The sequence below is a fragment of the Pteronotus mesoamericanus genome, unplaced genomic scaffold (genome assembly GCF_021234165.1).
Source record: "Pteronotus mesoamericanus isolate MK-2021 breed Mesoamerican mustached bat unplaced genomic scaffold, CSHL_Meso_final scaffold_31, whole genome shotgun sequence".
Classification (NCBI taxonomy): domain Eukaryota; kingdom Metazoa; phylum Chordata; class Mammalia; order Chiroptera; family Mormoopidae; genus Pteronotus; species Pteronotus mesoamericanus.
Window position 1 is genome coordinate 33,647,184 of NW_026555312.1, and position 23,053 is coordinate 33,670,236.

A 23,053-nucleotide genomic window follows, 5' to 3' on the forward strand; every position below is an offset into this window, starting at 1 on the left:
CCTTCAGTCCCTGGGTACCACAGAGATGTGGGACTGGCATGTTTGCCGTCAGGATGGCATACAGAGTTCAGCTTGGATGACCAACTCCTTCAGACCCCAGGGCATGGGAAAGGGGCTCTGGAGGCCAAATACCCACTGGGTGCTTCCACAGTAGCCCTCAGAGTGGTAGCAACAGTGGCCTCTAGTGGCCCCAAATCTCCATCTACACAGTGCCCACCTCACCTGCCTTCCAGAAGGGCCCCCAGAATCCAGGGCAGGAATGAGGCTTGTGTTGACATTCACATATTTGTGTTTGTGTAAAACTCCCCTCAATTCACATAGGATTTAAATCTAGTCATATAACCAAACCCACAAAAATGTGCCGTGTATTTCTTTTTACATGAAGCCACGGATAAGCTCTAGATCACTGCTGTTAATAGAAATACAATGTGAGCCACAAAGGTGAGCCACATATATATCTTTAAATGTCCTTTTAAATGAAAACTGATGAAACTGATTTAGTATTTTATTTAACCCAAAACATCAAAATATTATCTTTACCACTAATAAATACAAAATTATTGAGATGCATCAGTTCTCATTCGAAGTCTTTGAAGTTCAATATGTATTTTACTGTTGTGTCATATCTCAGTGATCAAATTTTGTGCTATAATTTCATTGGAAATACATATATTTTATGTATTTCATAAAATTTACAGCTGAAAAAGCAGATTTACATACCAGCATTTTCCCAACCATACTTGAAAATTATCCAATAACTGAATCAAGTAATAGTTTTTAAATTTAAATGTAATTAAAGTTAAATAAAATTTAAAATTCAATTCCTTAGTTATCCTATTCATATTACAAGTACTCGATGGTCACATGTGGCTAGTGGCTACCAAATTGGACAATGCAGGGCTAGAGCATAAAAATAGTGGGAGCAATAAAGCATGCCTTTGTGAAAATAAAGAATGTTGCACTGTGGAAGTAAAATATTTGTAAATAAAGACCTTGTAATCAAGTACAACAATCATTATTTCCACCTGGGCTGATGAGGGCCCACAGCAAACAAGACACAGGAACCAAAACTCAAGTAGTCTATGGAATGGGTCTTTGGCCTAAGCAAATGAAAGATTGGAGGCATGGAGAAGGGAGAGCATGAGTCATGTTTTAAGAGAAAAGAATGATTTGATTGCTCTGGGGCATTCTGATTCTGATGGTACCTATGGAAATGTAGGCATCTGGGCTTTATTAAGCAGTTAAGAGGGATCACTGCTTCTTGCTGACACACGCCCTGGTGAAGTGATACATGAGCAGGTGAACCGATATGTGAGCAATAGGGCAACCTGACTCAGTTTGCACCTTGAGGAGTATACTTTCCCACATGGCTAGACCTGGTGATCCCGTATCTCAACTGTCAACCCACCTGTTCCCCACTGCTTTCTCTGTTGCCTCTCTCAATGCCAGGCCAATCTGAAGCAACTGGTGGATGTAGCACACACATCATCATCACCGTCACCCCTCAGCAGCCCCTGGCCCTGGCCCACATGCCATGCAGTCACCATCATACTGGACATGCACTTGTATTCTAGGGATTCTGAAATTTCAGCAGGGTGGCAGCCTCTGGATGAATAGGCTCAGACATTGTGAACCCCAGGCCTGTGCTAATGGAGTGTGCAGCCCCCACCTGTAAAGGTTTTAGGGACTGGGGTCCTAAACCCTGGAACCAAGGTTGAATCTGTACCCAAGGATCTTCATGTGCAGGTCCTGAAACTTTCCCATGCAGCAATGATGCCCCTGCACTGTCCAGTGGTTGGGGTGTCCCTCAGTGACTATGCACACCCCTGTCCAGCCTTCCTGGTGACTAGGTACTGCAGCATCAAGAGAGAATACAGAGCAAGCAGCCATGGAACTGAGCAAAGCCACTGGCTCCAGACCCCACTGCGCAGCCTCCTGGGAACCTCCTACATCAACACAGAACCGGGAGAAGGTGCTCAAGGTAGCATAAAGGGCACCTCCACCCCATCCCAGGGTCTAAAGTCTAAAGGAAGCCAACTTCAGTCTTGCTATTTGGGAGCATTCAGGAAGCGATCCCTCCACTGCCGGCCTATGTCTTCTATTGTGTCCCGAAGCATCAGCATCCAGTCATCAGTCTTCTTCATTGGGGTACAGCGTGTCTCCTTTCTCTCCAGGGCTAAGATCTCTGAGGGAATTTCTGGGGTCATCCCAGCAGCCAGGACAGCTTCTGGGAACTTGGCTGCAGAGGCCGGGGCCAAAAAACACCTGGGAGGGCTGTCGGGTGGAGCAGGTGGAAACAAGTGGGTGGGAGATAACAGATGGGAGGGACAGGCACAGAAATGGGAAGGGGAGGAGGGAGAAGAAACAGGGAAGGTTAGCCATAGTGTGGAACACAGAGGAGAAATAAAGAGACAGGTGTTTGGTACCTTAAACTTATCTTTACAATTGACTGCTGAGCAAACTGCTTCTTGCTGGTGGCCCAGCTTAGCTGCTGCCTCTCACGGGGGCTTTCTCTGGGATATTTATCACACACCTTCTTCTAGGACCATAGTTCTTGTGGCACAGTTACACAGAGCATCTATTAAGCTCATTAAAGCCATCTGTTCACATTCCTGTCTCCCCTGCTTGAAGAAGAAGAGGGCCCCTGAAAGCCAAAAAGTCCCCCCCAACCCAGTGACCCAGGTGCCCACAGCCATACCTGTGTGGCTGCCTGTGCAACTTCCGGTAATGGTAGCTCACGGCCACAGCAGAGTGAGGGCACAGCAAGTACTGGTTCTCTTCCCAGCAGCGGACCATGGTCTGGGTGATGGTCTCATCTGACACTGACTGAGATTTCACTGCTGCTGAAAGCTGACAGGTTCCAGGGCCAAAGGGGTGGGAATCAAAGTTGGGGGAAAGCAGGGAGAAAGGTGACCAAAACCCATTAATAACATAGCCAGACCAACATAACACCCAAGGAAACTGTTCAGATTGAATGGCTTAGATTCAGCCAAGACTCGTATTTCCCAGTTGTTAAGCTGATTCTCTCAACTTGAGGGAAGAATGCATGTGACTCTTGGGTCTATAAACCTAGTTTAGGATTTGGCTCTTGAATCAGCAAATATAGAATCTGGTTCAACAACCTCAAAACCACAGGTTAAGAGCATTCAAACATTCCCAGTGCTTTGTCATCGGTGCACCCTTTCTGTGGGTGTGAGACCCCTTCCTGTCAGTTCACACTGAGTTCATGCAGCAGCTCCTCTAGGAAACTCCCTCACTGCTCTAGGACAGAAAAACTCACTTCTCTGTGTCCCCTCAATATAGATGAATGCTTTGATCATTCTCTGAAAATTTGTTGCATGCCCACAATATGCCAAACACCCTGCATATGAGGTCTGTCCTGGAAAAGTCCACGCATTGTTAATATAATGAAAATGGTTTGTGCAACATTGATGTAATCTGGCAGCTAAGGAGAGGAATGCACATGTGTGAACAGTGACAATTTCACTATACCAGTAAGTAGGGGCAGTAGACTTGTAAGTGGGGGCAGTTGAGTGAGCATGTGTACTGTGTGGCCGTCTCATTCAAAATGACTGAGTAGAGCAATGGATCTGTATGAAGTTGGTTTTTTTTTTTTTAAATAGGAAAATTCTTTAATATTTAAATTGAAATGGACATTTCAGGGCAGAAATAGTACTTAAAAGTACGTAATATTTTTAAATTTTGACCACCAAATCAATATCCTTGTATTACATTTTATTTTTTTAATTTTTAAATCATGTTCATTCCATTAAAGTTGTCTCAATTTTTCACCTTTTGCCCTCCTCCACCCATTCCACCCTGTCTTCCTCACCCACAGTCAATTCCCACTCTGTTGTCCATGTCCATGGGTCACTCCTACATGTTCTTTGTTTAGTCCTTTCTCCTTCTTTCCACCATTGTCCTACTTCCCTGTCCCCTCTGGTCACTTTCAGTCTGCTCCATGTTTCCATGCCTATGGTTTATTTTGTTCGTTAGTTGATTTTGTTGAACAGATTCCACTTATAGTTGAGATTATATGGTATTTGTCTTACACTGACTGGCTTATTTCACTTAGCATAATATTCACCACTTCCATACCTGTTGTCGCAAAAGGTAGGAGCTCCTTCTTTCTTTTCTTTTTCAATGTAGATTTTATTTATTTATTTTTTAAATGTCAAACTCCATTATAAAATATTAAAAAATTTAAATCCATTATAAAGTCTCAGCAATTAAAACAACATGACACCAGCACAGAAATAATCAAATAGATCAGAGAAATAAAATGAGGATTCTAGAAAAAACGTATATGTCTAACAATGTAATATAAGATTAAATTGATATTTCAAATCAATTGGGAAAGTAAGGATTATTCAACAAATAAGGTGCATGGACTACTATTACTTGAAATAAAACAAATGTAGAGCACTATTTCACACATTATACAAAAAATATTCAGGTGAGTTAAAGATCAATATGTAAAACCTAAGGAGTTTTAGGAGAAAACACAAACTAATATTTTTCTTACCCTGAAGTAAAATATTCAAGCCCAGAAGCTATAAAGTAAAATATTGACAATATGACTATATTGAACATTTAAGACTATACTGTAATATACATATGAAGAAAAGTAAAAGGACAATAGAATAGGAAAGTATTTGTCACTCATCTAAAAAAGGGTTAATAATTGTTTTTAAGGGACATAATTCTATAAATATTTAATCAAAAATGGATAAAGACTATAAAAAGTCATTTAAAGCTTTTTAAAATAATAGAAATAGGCAAGAAATATACAAAAACAGGTTTAGTTTCAACAATAAAGGAACAATTAAAATCACACATCATTGTCACAATCAGATTAATAAGTATTAAAAATGTTGGTAATATCAAGTATTGGTGACTGTGAAAGGAACTGGGTATTCATAGACTCTTTTTTTCTTCATCTTCTTACAGTAGTTCCTTTGCATATCTTGCTGTGCTGGTTTGCTGGAGGTGGATTCCTTTAGCCTTCTTTTGTCTGGAAAACTCCTTCTTTCAACTTCCATTTTAATTGAGAGCTTTGCTGGGTAGAGCAGTTTTGGTTGCAGGCCTTTGTTTTTCATGACTTGGAATAGTTCTTGCCATTCCCTTCTGGCTTGGAGTGTTTCTGTTGAGAAATCAGATGCTAGCTGTATTGGGGCTCCCTTATATGTTACTACCTGTTTCTCTCTTGCTGCCTTTAGGATTCTCTGTTTGTCTTTGATATTTGCCATTTTAATGATGATGTGTCTTGGGGGTAGGCCTCATTGGGATCCTCTTGAATGGGATCCTCTGTGTTTCCTGGACTTGGGTGACATTTTCTCTCCTCAAATTAGGGAAGTTTTCATCATTACTTTTTCAAACAGGTTCTCTATCCCTTCCTCTTCTTCTTCTCCTCTGGTATCCCTATTATAAGGATATTATTATGTTTCAGGGTATCCTGCATTTCCCTAGATGCCTCTTCATACTTTTTGGGTCTTTTTCATTTTCTTCTTCTTTCTGGGAGCTTTTTTCTACCTTGTCCTCTAGCTCGCTGATTCAATCCTCTGCTTCACCTAGCCTGCTTTGGATTCCTTCTACTGTGTTCTTCAACTCAGAAATTGTATTTGTCATTTCCTCTTGTCTCTTATGGATAGTTTCTATGTCCTTTTTCATGCTGATATAGTTTGCAGTTAAGTTCTTTGTAGTTTCCCTGTAGTTTTTTGTAATTCTCTCTGAGCTCACTGAGCTCATTGAGATTCCTTATAACTGTCGTTTGAAACTCAGTATCTGATAGTTTACTTGCCTCTATTTCATTTAGTTCTCTTTCTGGGGATTCCTCCTTTCCCTTCTACTGAGTGGCGTTTCTTTGTCTTCCCGTTATTTGTGAGACTCTTCTTTTATGCTTCTGCTTTTTAAATTGACCTGTCTTGATTTCCTGACTTTGTAGTGTGAACCTCTATGGTAGGAGACCACTGCTTTTACTTTCTGGATCTGCCTCTGTTGATGTCAGTTGTTGACCTTGTCTGACCTTAGGCAGTCTGTTCAAGACTTCCAGGGATCTACTGTCTGTGGTCGTTTCCTTCAGCTGTAGACTAGTCACTCTGCATGCAGGAGGCCAGCTTAGACAGCACAGGGTGGGGCGGAGTCCCTCCTAGGGGTAGGGTTTTGGGTCCTCTCATGCCATTGCCACTCAGGGGAGTGGTCTCTGCTGAGCAAGATGGCTGCTGCCACATGGGGAATGAGTCAGCACTGTGATCCCACCGACTACTCTCTCGGCTCTCTCCCCAAATCCTCCTTCCCCAGTTTCTCCTCAGGCATCTCTAGCCCACTCTGCTCCTGCCTTTGCCAGAGTCCAGGATAAGTGGCTGCAAATAAAAATGTATGCCTTGGCCCTTTCAATGGCTCTTTGCATCTCCAGCCTCCCATTCCTGACACAGAGCAACCCTGCTGCTTTTCACAGCTGGCTCTTATCTGTTTATTTTTGGGGCTCTGGTGCTGTGGGCTGGAGATCCCTGCTTATAGTTTAGACCCTGCTTTTCTCAGGGGGATCCAACTGGCCATTTCAATACCCTTCTCATGCTGCTGCCCATGGGCACCCCACCTGCCTTCTCAAGTCTCTACCACATCCAGTTAGGTTATGCTAAAGCTGATTCTTCTGTCTCTCCGATGTTATAAGGCTCCTCTCTCACTATTGTTCATTGTTTGTTCCAGGTGATTTCTCCATAATTTAGTTGTAATTCCAGGTTAGTCCTGAGAGGTGGTCAGTGTGACTTTCACTCACTCTTCCTCCATCTTGATTTTCCCTGAGTCTGCATCAGGTTTTGCATTGAGCTTGAACATTCCTCCACAGAAACTATTCAGATGATTCAGGAGGCTACAGCTATGGGCAACTGGTGATTGGCAGCTTTATCATGACAATGCTCACCCATCATGTCTTGTGCAGAGTTTCTTGGCAAAACATCAAATCACCCAGGTGACTCAGCTCCGGGGACTACAGCGCAGATTTGGTGCCCTGTGACTTTTGGCTTTTCCCAAAACTAAAATCACCTTTGAAAGGGAAGAAATTTCAGACCATTGATGAGATTCAGGAAAATATGATGAGGCAGTTGATGGTGATTGGGAGGACTATGTGAGATACCAAGGTACCTATTTTGAAGGGAACTGAGGTGTCATTGTCCTAAGTACAATGTTTCTTGTATCTTGTACCTTCAATAAGTGTCTTTCATATTACATGGCTGGATACCTTCTGGACAGGCCTTTATGTATACTCAATAGCAACAGAGACCAGACGGTGATATAAATTGTTTATATAGCTACCTGCGCCATTAGGGCTCAAGGAGGACAATGAATTTGTTTTATTTATATTGTTACTTCCAGTGCCTAGCACAGTTTCTGGCTCATAGTATCTGTACAATGAATGAATGAATGATTGAATGAAGGCTGTTCTAGATGAAGTACCTTTTATAAGCACAGCCAGGGAGAGAACAAAGAACTGGGGGATTCTGTGTCTGTGTTCATGGAGATCTTTATTTACATGAGGAGAAAGAAAGTGGAGGTCAAAACAAACCATTAACCAATTTAGTTGATCTTTGCTTGTGTTATAGTCTGAATGTGTATGTTGCCCCAAATATCCCATGTTGAAACTATTATCCCAATGTGAGGCACGTGGGGCATTTGGGAGGTATTAAGGTCACAAGAGTGGAGCCCTCATGAATGGGATTAGTATTTTTATGAAAAGAGAACTAGCTAAATCTCTTTTCTCCTATGTGGGGATACGAGAAGCCACCATCTGCAACCTTGCAGAACTCTCTCACTAGAACCCATCCATACTGATACCCTGGATCTCGGACTTCCAGCCTCTATCCATAATTGTGAGAAATGAATTTGTCTTGTTTATAAGCTGAACAGTCTATGGTACTTTGGTATAGCAGACTAGACTGGTTAAAACAGGCTACCTCAAAGCAACACAGATCTCAGAGGACAGAAAGTCTGCTCTGCTCTATGTGGGTAACTAAGCCCAGAGAACTGTGTCTAGTCCTGGAAACAACCCTTTAAGATGGACACTAACCACTCAAAATTATGTCATGTAAGACAGAGTTAAAGGAACCAGGAAGGATTAGTGGGTAAACAAAGATCCTCTTCAAATGTAAGAATCAAACTGAACTAGTACGCAAGCTTGGAGGAGCAGATTCTAACTCAACATAAAGAACTGTGTAATGATTAGAGTTGATGTGAGGGAGTGAGGTCCTACTCCCTGGAGATATACACAGTCTGGATAACCGCTTGGTGGGACTGTGGTAGAGAAAAATTAAATGCAACTTCAACATATACAATTCTATTTTTCTTTTGCATAAGTGACCATCACCAGGTGGCATTAAAATGAAAGAAATCCCTCCCAACTAGATTCCTACCGTTCTAAGGAGATAAAATTTCATCTCCATCAAAAAAAAGAAAAAAGAAAAGAAAAAAAAAACTAACAGAACAATGGTCTCTGCTCATACTGGATGGACAAAGTGACTTCCAGTTGTTGCTACTACTGGAAATCAACAACAATAAAAATTAAAATAATATTATCAATAGTTAAGATATCAAGCCCCAGATTGCCTGATAGTATTCAAAGTACTTAATAGGTATTATTTGACTTAAATCTTCAACAACGCTATGAGACAGACATTCTTATTATCCTCATTTTACAGATGAGGAAACTGAGGCACCAAGTTTAAGAAACTGGTCAAAAGTCTCACAGCTAGTTTGGAATTGAGCCCCATCTGGCTCTAAGCCAGTACTCCCTACTTCCTCTCCTCATTCAACAAAGTGACTACAAAAGTTCCAGGTTCAGGGCAGGAGTTCAAGAAACAAGTGTCTCCATCCCTTGAACAGATTTTTCAAACCCAAAGTCTGGTTGTGTCATGGAGTTGCACTCTTTCTTTCTCTGTGGTGTGTGGGTGGTGACTGACCTTGCTTTGCAGTTCCTTAGGTAGACTTGCACTTTGGGTCCTTTCAAACTGCTCCATGAGGGCTCTTGTCAACTGACTGTCACAGTCAGAGAGCAGCCAGAATATCCTCTCCATGTTGTAGGGCACCTGCACAGAAAGGCAGGAGCCAGTGTAGGGGGAACTCTGATCTCAGCCTTTGTCCATCCCCACCCAACCAACAGCTGGCCAGCACTGTACGCCTCCCCACAGGTCCCACCTGAATGTCCATAGCTGATGCCAAGGTTGGTTTGATAGTCTCAGACAGAGAGAAGTCTCCTTGCTGGACAGTCCTGTGGATGATATCATTGCAATTCACTGCCGCAACCAGGTGGATGGGCAGGCCCATCTTCTGAGCAATGCACCCAGCTTAAGATGAGAGACAAGATGAACAACAGTTTCTTAGGCATGACACCAAAAGCACAGAAAAAAGAAAAAAAAAGACAGATAAATAGGACTTCATGAAAATTTAAAAACTTCTTTGTTTTTGAAGCTTTTGTGCTTCAAAGGACACCATCAAGAAAATAGAAAAGCAATCCACAGAATGGGAAAAACTATTTGCCAATCATACATCTGATAAGAGATTCTTATCCAGAATATATAAAGAGTTCTTACAATCCAACAATAAAAATCCAAATAACCCAATTTAAAAATAGGCAAAGGACTGAAGTAGGCATTTTTCCAAAGATAAACAAATGGCAAATGAACATCTGAAAAGTTACTTAACATCATTAGTCATCAGGAAAATACAAACCAGCCAAATGACACAACTTCATACCCACTAGGATGGCTAGAATAAAAAAGAGATAATACCACATCTTAGTCAAGATGTGAATTAATTGGAACCCTCATACACTGTTGGTGGGAATGTAAAATGGTGCAGCCACTTTGGAAAACAGTCTGGCAGTTTCTCAAAAAGTTAAGCATGAGTTACCACATGATCCAGAAATTTACCCCTGGATATAGAGACTCAAGATACCTAAAAACAGGTTCACACAAAAACTTATACACAAATGTTCATAGCAGCACTATTCATAATAGCTAAAAATGGAAACAATCCAAATGTCTATTGACTGATAAATGGATAAATAAATTGTGGTCTATCCATACAGTGGAATATTACCTAGACATAAAAAGGAATGAAATACTGATTGATGTAACAACACAGATGAACCTTGGCAACATTATACTGAGTGGAAGAAGCCAGACACACAAGGCCACAAACTGTATTATTCCATTTATACAAAATTTTCAGAATAGGCAAATCTATAAAGGCAGAATAGATTAAATCTAGAGCCGGGGGAATGAGGGGATGGGGGGGTGACTGCTAATGGGAACAGGGTTTCCTCTTAGGGTGATAAAAATGCTCTAAAATTGACTGTTGTAATGATCATACAAATCTTTGAATATACTAAAAACTATTGTATTACATACTCTAAATTGGTGAGTTATATGGTATGTGAATCAAATAGCAATAAGCTATTACTAAAAACAGAGAAGGGAAGAGGAGGAGAAAGTTACCATACCCTGATACTGTCCTCGTCCCACCAGATACGGACACACATGCCTGCTACCATTTACAGAACAGAAAATAGTGGTTCTGGGAAGTTTAAATGATCCATCCAAAGCATGCTAAGTAGCAGAATGCAGTTCTGAATGAGGTCTAAGTCCAGAAACATGCACTGGTCCTCTGACTCAGCCTCCTAGAACATCACCTTCAGACTGGACAAACAAGGAGCTCCTCACCTGAGAGGTGGAGAGCCTGGAATAGTAATAGCGTTTAGGAAGGCTTTAAACAGGGTTAGAAAAAGTAGGTTTACAGTTGTGAGTCTGTGAAAGTTTATTCTTGCATTAATATTTATTAATTATTGTATTATTTATTTGTATTACACCTGTAAACTTACTTTTGCCCACCCTGTATACTTCCATGAATGGTTTATCTCTGGTGAGTGGTTAAAAGATGTTAGGATAACCACATGACCCCAATATCACTCTTAAATTTGCAAAGCACTTTCGCCTTCTTATTTCATTTGGTCCTCATGAAAATGCCATGATACCTTTCTACAAAAGGGAGGAAATGGAGGCTCAGGAGGGTCAAGATGCTTAAGGACAAACAGCTAGTTCCTGATGGCTCAGGGAAGAGTTAGAAACGCGCTCTGCTAATGTTTATTCTGTGCCAGGCACTGTGGTAGACACTGGGACATGTGCAGCCTGCATGAGTCCAGATGGCATCATTCGCTGGAGGGTGAGGCAAATGGGGAGCATGGTGGGCTATACCCCGTGGGTGATGAGGAAGGCAGCGTCATCCTTGCTTAACTGTGGAAGGACTCAGGTAGACTCCTGACCACTGAGATGCCGGCATGGTCTCACCTAAGCCACCCAATTGGCACCCACTGACAGACCACCAGGGACAGTAATGCCATTTAGGAGGCAGCCCAGCAAGCAGGCGAGGATACAGGCTCTAGAGCAGCCCACCAGCTGGAATCCAGGCTCTGCCACTGACTAGTGTGGACACAGGGGCAGGCCAACTCACTTCTCTGCGCCTCAGCTTCCTCACTCTAAAATGGAAATAACAGTTCTGTCCTCATAGGACATGTGAGAATTAAATGAGTTAATACAGAAAAGCACTTAGAGCAATGCCTGCTGTATAGTTAGTGCTTAATAAATGTTCATTATTATTATAGAAAATGATTGTAATGTCATGCAGCTGTACAAAGGTCATACACAAACAAAATAATCTTATCTGCACCTCACAGCTGTTCTGAGAGCTATGATAAGTGACCCCCTGCTGCTTTTACACCTGAGGGCCAGAGTCCCAGGGGCCACCCACACTGTTCCACTAGTGGAGACTGGAACGGACAGGACCTGACATCTAGAGCTTCTTCCACTGCATAGGCCTCACTCAGTCATATTTCTAGGAGTGCTAACACACTGCCCACTGTGCTGCTGCCCTAATCGCAGGCAGCTGGTTGATGCTGGGAGTGAAGTCCATATTTCTGGAAAAGAGCACTGACAGCCGAGCACGGTGGCTGAACCTTGACTTCATCTTTCTACACTCTGCCAAGCTAAGACATCAGCTTAGCTGGCCAGAGGATGTCTCCCCCTGCAGCAAGAGGCCAGGTGTCCCCCCAGGGAATTAGGGGGAAGTTTTTTGGGGAGTTTCTTCTGCACAGTTTCCCATCACCTTCAGAGCTACAACTCAATATTTCTACTCACAGTTGTAGGCAAGGGGCAGCTGAAAGAGCTGGAGCCACAGATGTTTTTCTGGAAAGCCCATTTCTGCCCAGGGGTCTCCTTACCTGCAAGGTTACCAGCAGCCCCTGTTGGCACAACCACCTCCACAGGGGGCAGCGGGTGCATATCTAGGGATGACACACACCGGAAGTAAGCAAAGAAGTGGTGAGCCATTTGCACAAGGACCCGGGACCAGTTGATTGAATTCAAACTCATCAGATTGTGCTTCTCAACAAAAGCCACATCTGCAAATACAGCCTTGATTGGCTTGTCAAGTTCATCGCTGTTTCCCTCCACTGTCAGGGGAGAGAGAAGAGGGCAGCTGTTAGGAGCACAAAGAATCCCAGGCAGTCAGCACTTGCCACAACAAGGCCCTCCAGACTGAGCCTATCCACATGGAACTTAAGTTCAGCCTTGGTTTCTTTACTCTGGTGTGCCTTGGCCTGGCTTTCTACACTCAAAATCATTCTCTTCAAGAATAGAAACCATGTCTCATATTCTTGCAGTCATATTTCTGATGTTTTTATCATTATATAAAATAAGATATAAAATAAGGTATAAAATGCCAGCCTCCTGAGATATTGGGAAAAGAATTCCTATTGCTACTCCATGCCCACCTCCCCCACTCTCTGGGAAGAAGAAGGAATGGTTTATCAGGCGGTGAGATAGTGAGAGACTTACCCTTTACTCCACGGTCGCCTATCGGGAGTTAGTGGGGACGAGTCCCTGTCCCATGTGCTCTGCCCTTCTTCCCTCATTTAGATCACAAAGGTGGAGGTTCCGCTCTCTGCTCCTACATAGTAGGTAAGCTAGCATGGGCAGGACATCTCCTTGCAGAGGTAAGTATGCAGACAGTTTAATGTACGGATGAATTAGGTAAATTTATGAGTGAATGGTCTACTAACGCAAGCTGCATCCTTCAACCAAGTTCAATCAGCCATCAAGCCAATATTGACCCTGTATCTGAAATCTGGCTTTATTTCTCCTCTAGATCTTAACTTGAAGGACAGCAGGGTAAGATTTATTGGAAGAAGTGCCACATTGGGGTTATTATGCATTCTACCTCCACCACTGTGCAAGAGCAATGAGATCTGGGGGATGACTCTAGAACCACGACAGAAGGAATGTTTGCTGTGGTTTCAGGGAAAAGATTCACCGCTTTTAAGAGAAAGCCAAAGGAGGAGAGAGACTTGGTTATCTCAAGTAACCATCAAAGGCCACAAGAAGAAATAGGCTTTAGGATTGGGGAAAGCAGAACAGAAAATGCAAAGAACCTGGGTCCTTGAAGGTACTGCTGACTTACTGAATGAACCAATCAGCAGGCCACCTCACGTCTGGACTTCCAGTTATATAAGCCTGAAAATACTCTTTCTGAAGTTGGTTTGAGTTGCATTTTCTGTTACTTCCAGCCAAAACCATCTCAAATAATATATAACTAGCACATGCAGATTATTCTCTGCTTAAGAATACAACACACATATAATGTATATGGAAATTAATGACTTATAAAACAGTGTTCAACGCATAACAATCCAGGTGACCCTCCCCTACTCCCTGAGCTCACCAGTCTAAGAGAAAATACATATTCACTGTTCCTAAACTAACACACACCCTTCTGGAAACCAAATAAGAAAATTCTAGAAAGAAAAGGAAGAACTTAAACAGTGATATCTAGAAACAAAACCTAATTTAAACTCTGTTGGTTTATTTTCTTAAAGCTCAGAACATGTACAAAAGAGAAATGCCCCTTTGACTCCAGAAGTAATACATTTCTGACAAACTGCACTCATCACTATCCACTCTTCTACCATTCTTTTGCAAGTGGGTACCATTCTCCAACTCATGGTCAGGAATGAAGCTTCCACGCACATCCTCAGGTAAAAACCTTCCAATATCTGTACAAAGTAAGGGGGAGTAGGTAGCAGGACAGAGGTACAAAAAGCTACTACTTATTGCTTTGATTTTAGGAAAAGATGGTCCTAGTTCTACAGCTAGCAATTTTGGGGCTTGGGGTAAAACAGGGACCCTCAGGAACCTGAATCTTGTGCATTAAAACCTTGCAATGACTGTAGGAAAATGTAGCCAAATACAGGCATATAGCAAGACTAATATGTGAGATTTTGCAACACCTACATTAGTTAAACCATAAATGTATATGCGCTTGCTGAAAAAAAAGCACAGGGGGCTTTTTTCTTGGTCTTGAACGGATAGACAAAGGATACCCATGCTATTCCCATGGGTAAAGTTTGTTTTCACTGCATTTTTGCTCCTTCACAACTTGGTGTTATATAAAGACAGCCTTTATGAGATTACAGCAGGAGGCCAGGCCAGCTATAGAAGGAGTCTTCTGCCACACTTGCTGTCCTGACAGATATGTGACCAAACCAAGCCAGGATAGCCTGGACAGCTTGACCAAAAACCTCACCTAGACCCTTACCTTGGGGCTACCTGGAGTCTTGCAGGGTATGAGAGATAAAAATAAAAATTCACCCCAACTTTCTCCACTCTTAATCTCCATAAAGATTAATTCATTTGGAATAGATGGCCTAACATTAAAAGAGATGATTTTTTGCTTTTCCCAATATGCTACAATTTGTGATGTAGCCCAAGAAGGGTGTCACCAGTGATGACTCTGCTGAGGAGCTTCCTGCTTTCAATACTTAGATCTGCTAACCAAGTTCATGGCTTAGTTATTTCCATACTATAAGGGAGGACATGAGCTGTCAACCTGTAATGACACATTCTTTTAAAATAATTATGTAACACATTCTTGCCCTCTAAATTTGAATGCCCTAGGTGGGGGTGGGGGTGGAAACCGAAGTCATCTTGCTCAGGGTATGGCTTTGGGTTGCTGCATATAATATACATGGCACTGGCAGGTTGAGTTGCATGGAGGTGGTGTTTTGGGGGGTATGTTTCTAAACTTGCACTTCCTAGTTTGTACTGTCAATATTGGTTTATGCATCTGTCATCTCTAATAGTTTATTAGACTGTATAGCCAAGAACCTGCCCAAAGCTAAGCCAAGGCATATTACTACCCTGAAAATATAACTGTTCAAGGAAGGGAGGGAGGGAGGGATAAAAGGAGGAATGGTCAGCTGGCCAATAACCAGTTTTGTCCCAGCCCATCTTCTCTAACATGCCATGTTATCCCTGGAGCCTCTGTCCCAGCACTCACCGGCAAATACACGAACGTTCTCCTTTAGCACTGTGGTCATCTGGAGCTCCTGGATCTTTGTGCAGTGCCCCTTGGGAAGGAGAACGATGATATCCACGTTCTTTGCCCCTTGAACACTCTCAATGGCAGCACTTCCTGTGTCCCCAGAAGTTCCTGGATGAGAAGAAAAAAGAACCACCTGTTTAGAACAAGGGAGATATAAAAAGAAAAAAAATATGGTCTCTGGAGTACTGTTGCCAAATGAGGCAATATGTACTATCAAATACTTGGAAGGTAGGAACCTAGTGCTTAATCTGAGTCCCTGAACCACCAAGAGGCCCACGGATAGAATTCAGGACATCTGTGAACTTGGAATCACATAGTCTTATTTATTTTATATATTTAAAAATAGTCTGAGAAGGTTCTGTAGCCTCCACCAGACTGTCAAAGGGGCCATAGCATGAGAGAAGGTTAAGAACCCTGCTCTAGAAGAGCCAGGAACATACTCCCTGAGATACCTCAGCAGAGGACATGCTGTGGGTGGACACCAGCAAGTTGGGGCACCAAGGGGCTCCTGTGCTCCCTCCCATGATGCTCACCTACAACCACAGTGACGTGCTTCTCTCTCTTCTCCAGGAAGTATTGCAGGAGCTGTGCTGTGCAGCACAGGGACAGGTCCTTAAATGCATATGTGACCCCATGCCACAGCTCCAACACATTCAGCCCATTCCTCAGCCTGGATAAATGCACCACTTCTCTGTGGCGGAATCTGCTGAAGGCTCGGTGGACCAGATCTGTGGGCACAGCAGGTGAAAGGCATTATTATGTCTTCCCTCCAGTTCTCTCTCAGTCTCTTTACACTTTTGAATTTGAAGACTTTATCTCTGCTACAAGATAAAAAGCAGAAAGTTTTATCCTAAATGATACCATACATGAATATAATTGCATAACCTTAAAGAACGTCTGGAAAGATATGCACCAAACTGTTAATAGAGTGCTCACAGTGATCCCTCAGAGAGCAGAAATGGTACTGTAAAACTTTCATTTTTTTTATTTTATAACCATTTTCATCATTTGGATTTCTTGTGAGCATGTATTCCAAAAGAGGATTCAATTAAAGTTATGTGACAAACAAATCAATGTCTCATTTCTTCTAATTTTTCTTCCTAAAGACAGGATACTGTTTGTTTGTTTGTCATATTACTAATCTCACACCTGTGATGCCAGAACCTTTGGTTTGCATACAACCCTACCCAAGGCAGGACAGTCTGGAACAATACTGCTCAGACTTTAATTGGCAAACCAATCACCTGGGATCTTAAAATGCAGACTCTGGTTCAGTAGGTCTGAGGGAATCTGAGAATGCTATTAAGTGTCCAGGTAACACCACCAGTGCTGGTCATCAGACAACATTTTGAGTGGTTCCTTTCTCTTTCCAACCCCAAACTCTCACCATTATGTTATGGATATCACATATCTGGTCCCTGGAACAGAGCGCTAGCTCAACTGGACACTTGCTAGGAATGCAGGATTCTCCTGCTCACTCCAGACCTGCCCAATCAGAGTCTGAATTTTAATGAGATCCCTGAGGGGAATCTATAGGCACATTATAGTTTGAGACTAGCAGGTTCAGGACATGCAAAATCCTTTCTGGAATCACCACTCAAGAAAGTAAAACAGCAATCTGAGGGGCTGTGTGCCTTGGATGCAGGAAAGAAAAATCCCAACGTCAAGTGACTAGTCTTGAAAGGGTGTTTTAAAAATAAACTGAAGTAGCCCTGGCCGGGTGGCTCAGTTGGTTGAAGCAGCATCCTGTACACCAAAAGGTTGCAGGTTCGATTCCTGGTCAGAGCATGTACCTAGGTTGCAGGTTCAATCCCGGATCGGGGCGTGTATGGGAGGCAACTGATGTTCCTCTCACACATTGATGTCTCTCTCTCTCTTCCTATCTCCCTTCCTCTTTCTCTAAAATCAATAAACATGCCCTTTGGTGAGGGTTAAAATAAATACATAAATACATAAATGTAAAAAAAATTTTCCACAGATCATTTGGCTGGTGGGAGGAGCTGGAATAGATGAACTCCTCTGGGCTATTTCCAATTCTGGAATTCTAGCATCTGAAAAAAAAAAAACCCACTAAATTTTATTTAGGAAATGCTGCTAAAGATCTTCTAGGGAGGAAGTGATAAATTTTCAACCCTTGGGGGCTGGGCTGGCAAGGGTGGGAAGGTGGCATTGGAATGGGTGCTCACCATTTAAGTCATCCTTGGAAATGAGCTCAGGACCAATGAAGAGTGCGCACAGCTCCATCACCAGGCTGGGGTAAGAAAGCACACTCCACCGACACAGGGTCTCCCTGTCCAGCTGGGGAAGTTTCTCAGGCATGAAGAGGCCCCCATCGGGTGCATAGCCAGAGAAGAGGGCCCCCTCAAAGTCGACACGTGGGGCCATCCCCCTGGTGCTGACATACCACATGATCCTACAGCCTGCAGAATAGACAGTGCAGAGGCACCTGGTCTCTTTCTCCAGCAACCCATGGGAAAACCTGAAGTGTACACAATTCCCTCAGCCAGCTCTTGGATCACCACTCATTGGGGTAAGTGTCCCAGAACAGAATATTGGAGTTCTGCCTCAAGTCTCATGCCCACTTCACCTGGGACTAAGCAAATCAAGAACCATCCAGTTAAAATGAGGCAATCCACTGACTTATTATCTTGGAAGAGGGGAACCAGAGCATGCTTGGAAAGAGAGCTTGGTCCTCACTGGTGAGGAAGGCCTTGGGTGGAGGCAGATAATAGCAATGAGAATAATTGCCATTTTGATAACCCTTTGGATAAGGAGAAGACCACCACACTTGGTCATACATCCTTTAGAGAGAAGTTTGTGCTACTTCTGCTGAAAAATCACCAACTTCAATGGTTATATAGCTATGTGGCCTATAACCTAGTGGTTCACAACTCTGGAAGTTTGTTAGAGTCAACTTGGGAGCTTTAAAAAATATATTTCTACCTTGGACCCTATCTGGGTAAATTAAAGTAGAATCTTTAAATGAGAGGCTCCTTATGTGAGGCTAATGGGCAGCCAGGATAAAAAATAGGGTGGCTAACTCATCCCAGTCTTCCTGGGACTTTCCTTATTTTAAAACTGAAAGTCTTGTGTTCCAGCTAACTCCTAGTACAAGGCAAACTAGGACAGTGGGTCATCCTAGTTGAAAACCAGTGCCCTACCTCAGCCTAATCCTAGAATAGTTAGAAGTGCTGAGATGCTGCCTTCAATACACTTTAGCCATGCTGACTGGCCTGTGTGTACCCAGGGTGGAGGCTGTCCCAGGGCCCCTCAGGCCTAACTTGGGTCACAATGCCACAGCAGCTGGACTTCCAGGAGCCAGGAGCCACGTCAAGAAGCTGGGCTTCAGCTCTGGACATCTTGCTCTGGGTCATGGCTATAAATTCGGGGGCTCTGATTGTAAAGCCCCACAACACCTCTGGGGATGAATTTTACTAGACATACGGTAGCTCTCAGGACCAGCTTGGACTCATTTCTGTGCCAGGGCCACAGGGGAATGGAACCCCTGCCTTCTGGGGGCAAAAACGCTTGAAGCTTCCCATCCAAAAGAAAAGGTAGGAGCTAACATTGACCTGGAGGAACTCTGGTTTTCTAGACTGTGGATGATACCTGTGCCAGTCCTCGGAGGGCTGCTGGGTGCTAGCCCCTGCCTTCAAATTCAAATGAATCTAACTTAGAAACAGAGACACATTTAATCATCCAAATAATGAATCTTTTGAAAGTGAAAGTGGGCACTATTAATAATTATGCTGAGGCAATGGATATAAGCTTGAACTGTCTCAGGCAAACCGGGACATACGGTACAGGGGTACATGTCAAAGAAATGTAATCAGGAGAACTCCAAAAGTCAACTGCAGCAAAGCAGGCCCAGCGTTTCACAAAACAGAACTAGCTTAGGGGGTCTGGGGGCTAACAGTAAGGGAAGGAATTTCTGTAACTCTGTGGCAACTCTCAGAGTCAATGCCAACTGCCCAAGACCCTGGACTAACCACAGGGAGGACCTGCCCAGATACTTCATAGGACCAGACTAGAGGAATGAAGGCAACTGAAATGCCAAAGAAGCTGCTGCAGGTCAAGAGCAGGGATGGGGCAGGGGTGGGTGACAGGCTGGGCTATAAGGACAGAGAGAAAGTATCTGTGGCATGCCCTTCTCTGGATGGCTTGGACTACATTATACCTGGGCCATTGGGCTCTGCTCTGGGCTTTGCATTTTATGAAGGATGTGGATAAACACCCAGGAACAAAGGAGAGTGCCTGCCAGCAGGCTGTGCACACATTAGTGTCAAGAAATGGACTGATGAGCACACAGGTGATCTTTGCCTGGGAAAGGTTGCTCCTGCTCAGTCCAGTGACTCTCTCAGGTCAGCACGGCAAAACTACTGAGAATACACATCATAGGATTCAATGTAAAATAAACCAAACACAGAAGCCCAGAAGTAGAAGGAGCTGCCACAAAGAGGTGATGAAGTTGAGGGAGAAAATGAAGCAATTTTGTTGGACTGCTGTATAGGGACTCCAAGCACACAATCTGATGGGGACTGGACTAAGTGATCTGTGAAACATTTTATAATTTACCCTTATGACTCCTTCTGCATCCTATTCCAAAGTGGAGATGGGTCAGAAACACTGACCAGTAACCTGATTAGTAACATGGGAAACAGGAGACTGCCCCAAGGCTGGGAATCCTTTAGGAAGGGCTCCTCTGAGAGGTGGAGAGATTTTTCTAAGAAGGGGTGGAGCAGTGCAGAGACTTGGACCCCAGAAGCAGAACTCCTGGCCACTGTGGGCAGGTCACAGACTGTGTCCTTGGGTGTAGAAGCCTCTGTAGGCCCCAGGCATGCCTCTGCCTCTTTAAGGTCACTGGTCACTGGTTCTCCGGCTAGCTAGGCCCTGAGCCAAGACGGTTCTGAACAGATCTGCAGGATAGGGCTCCACTCCCAGCCTCTGAAAACACCGCAGAAAACCTGCACTGGGTGCAAAGAATCGGATACCCTCAACCCTCCCAGGTTCCTACAAGTTGCAGGGCCTGAACCAGAGGTTAGTTATAGAAAAGGGCAGGAGCCGAAAGAGTCCCGCTGAAGTCAGGGTTGAAAGAAAACTCGAGAAATTCAAGAACTTGGAAATACCGATAAGCCGACTTTTCTAGGACAACGCACAACCCGCAGGGAGGAACGCGAGGAGGGGACCCTGGGCCTAAGAGAACAAGACCGCTGGGGTACCGGCTGGGTGGAGTAGGGTAGTGTGGTCTGTGCCGCGAGCGAGGACCCCAACCCCTCCCGGATCAGTGGTGACCTGGGTCCTGCAGGCTGACGGCTGACGGCTGACGGCTGACGGCCAGGGTCACGCAAGAGTTAACATCCGGGTGCGGAGGCTGCGAGGTTGCTCAGCTGCTGACCGGCGCAGTGCACTCCGCCAGGCTCAGGCTTCCGGTTGCAGGCAGAGGGCGGACTAACGTGGGGGGAGGGGCGGGGGAGGACCAGAGGGGGAGGAGGGAGCTGAGGGGAATGACAATGAGAGTACAGCCGTTTATCCTTCACAGTGCATGTCTATAAGACACTTTGCTAAGTGCGTTTTTCAGTCTCTATCATCATTGCAGCCATGGAAGTATCACATAATCTCATTTTTCGGATAAGAAAACTGAGGGCAAGGTGGGAAAAAGAAAGGCCCTTGTCTTTGGGTTCATCCTCTCACCTGCAAAATCAGACGCCTGACAAACTACTTGTTTATCACAGTGGGGCTAGAAAGTCAGGAGTTCAGAATCCAGGGGACACACGGCACCATTTTAGCTCAAAAATTTTTGTAGGAAAACACTTTTCATTAATCATAGATCTATTCTAGGGTAAAATGGCTCCTTATTTTATTTTATTTTTTAATTTAATTTTATTTTATTATTTTCACCTGAAGATGAGCTTATTAATTTTGGAGAGAAGGGAAGGGAGGGAGAGAGAGTGAGTGAGAGAAAGGAGAGAAACATCAATTGGATGCCTCTCATATACACCTCCAGAGGGGATCAAACCCGCAACCTAGGCATGTGTCCTCACTGGGAATTGAACTTGCACCCTTCTTGTTTATGAGAAGACACTCCAACCAACCGAGACAAACTGGCCAGGGCTCCTCAATTAATTTTAAAGAAAAAAAGGCAAAACACCTAAAAAAATGTCCTCAGGATATGTCCAGGTGCCCCTGGATTCACATTCATGCTCCTGGGTCCTGAACCACTTAGGTATCAAAGTTTGAGGGGCTAGATAGGTCAGATGCCCTCTAAGGTTTAGTTTTAACTCTAGGCTGGGCCTGGTCTCTATAGCAGGTCCAGCTGGGCCTTATGGGGAAGTATGGGCATGGACGGCTGCCCTTTGGTTCTTTTCCTTTGTTCCTATTTATAACTTTCTCTGCTCACTCAAGTTACCTGCTCTTCAATCTTTGGCCCACACAGGGTGTCCATTTCACATACTGACATAAGCCCATATACCTACCTTTGAATGACTCCAGGTAGGGTAGGTCTCAGATTCCAGAAAGAGAGAGTGTGACTGGTCACTGCTCAGCTAATGGATTGTAGTCAGTGTAGTCATGGAGGACACACAGAGCCAGGGAGTCCATTCCCAGAAAGGGATATTGGCCAGCCAGGGATTTTCAAAGGGTTTCCACCCCCTGCATCAGGTGTACTTAGTTACTCAAAGGCCAGGGAAACTGAGGCTCCCAAGAAAAAAAGGCCATAAGGTGAGCAGTTTTTTACAGTGCTCATAACCATCCAGGATGGAGTCTCAAAATCCATTGCAAGAACAAAGGTACCTTCCACAGAGCTCTTCCAACAGGCCCCTTGACAGACTTGCAGACACCTGCAGGTCTTCCTCATGATTCTGTAAGAAGGAGGGTAGGCCAGAAGCTCTTCTGTGAGTTCTACTCTGATTCCTGAGAAAGGATAGGAGCAAAACGCTCAGGGAACATGAAGTTTAGTTCACTGGGAATTATTGCCTGGGACTCTCAGAACAGTGCAGCTACAGAAAATAAAAACTTCTGCATGGCCCACAAGGAAGACAGAATTCTCAGTCCCAAGCAGGAGTAGTGGGAACTAGAGGTCTCTGACACTCCTACATGGATCAAGATCTAGTTTTTATCAGATGAAAAGCTGCTTTTATCTATTTATTTTGTTTTTTCCCTTATGGATTAGAGTGCTTAGCTCTCTGTGACTTTGAAGCTAGCAATCTTCAAATCAGAGCTCCTGGTCCTTGCAAGTGCTGTCCCTGCAAAGCCCTCAAAAGGGAAACTTCTGTAAGATTATGTATATAGAGGATGTATAGAGTCTCCATGCACCGGAATATAGGAGTTAGGGACCAGAGCCCTTTCTAAAGATGCGATAGCACACAGGGTCTGCACTGTTGGAGAAGAAACTGACCTGCCAAAAGTCCTCCAGCCATCTGTGTGGGCCACAGGCCAGAACTCAGGCTTTTCCTAGAGTCCAAAGTGGCAAGGACAGCAAGGCAGAGGGGATAGCAGATGACATTCAGAGTCAGGACATGCTTGGTCTCTCCAGGCATTTTGACCTCCTAAATTGAATATCCATCATTTCATTTACTATGTATGATGGTTGTTTAAATAGATGGGATAATATTTAAGATCAAGTACTCTG

At 43.8% G+C, this 23,053-nt stretch overlaps 1 protein-coding gene across 2 annotated transcripts; it reads right to left on the minus strand.

Moving 5' to 3' along the window:
* Nucleotides 1–216: 216 nt before the first annotated feature.
* Nucleotides 217–20,840, minus strand: THNSL2 (threonine synthase like 2). 2 transcript variants are annotated; one of them, XM_054592007.1, is made up of 9 exons: nucleotides 20,719–20,840; nucleotides 17,613–17,846; nucleotides 15,960–16,154; nucleotides 15,382–15,534; nucleotides 12,349–12,499; nucleotides 9,190–9,262; nucleotides 8,955–9,080; nucleotides 2,699–2,850; nucleotides 217–2,274 (listed from the first exon to the last, which is right to left on the minus strand). In XM_054592007.1, the coding sequence occupies exons 2-9, from the start codon at nucleotides 17,833–17,835 to the stop codon at nucleotides 2,049–2,051; spliced, it is 1,299 nt and encodes a 432-aa protein (XP_054447982.1). In that variant the 5' UTR covers nucleotides 17,836–17,846; nucleotides 20,719–20,840; the 3' UTR covers nucleotides 217–2,048. The 2 variants fall into 2 exon arrangements, with proteins under 2 accessions (XP_054447982.1, XP_054447981.1); XM_054592006.1 differs by having other exon boundaries at nucleotides 218–2,274; nucleotides 9,190–9,338; nucleotides 12,269–12,499.
* Between the last annotated feature and the right edge of the window lie 2,213 nt (nucleotides 20,841–23,053).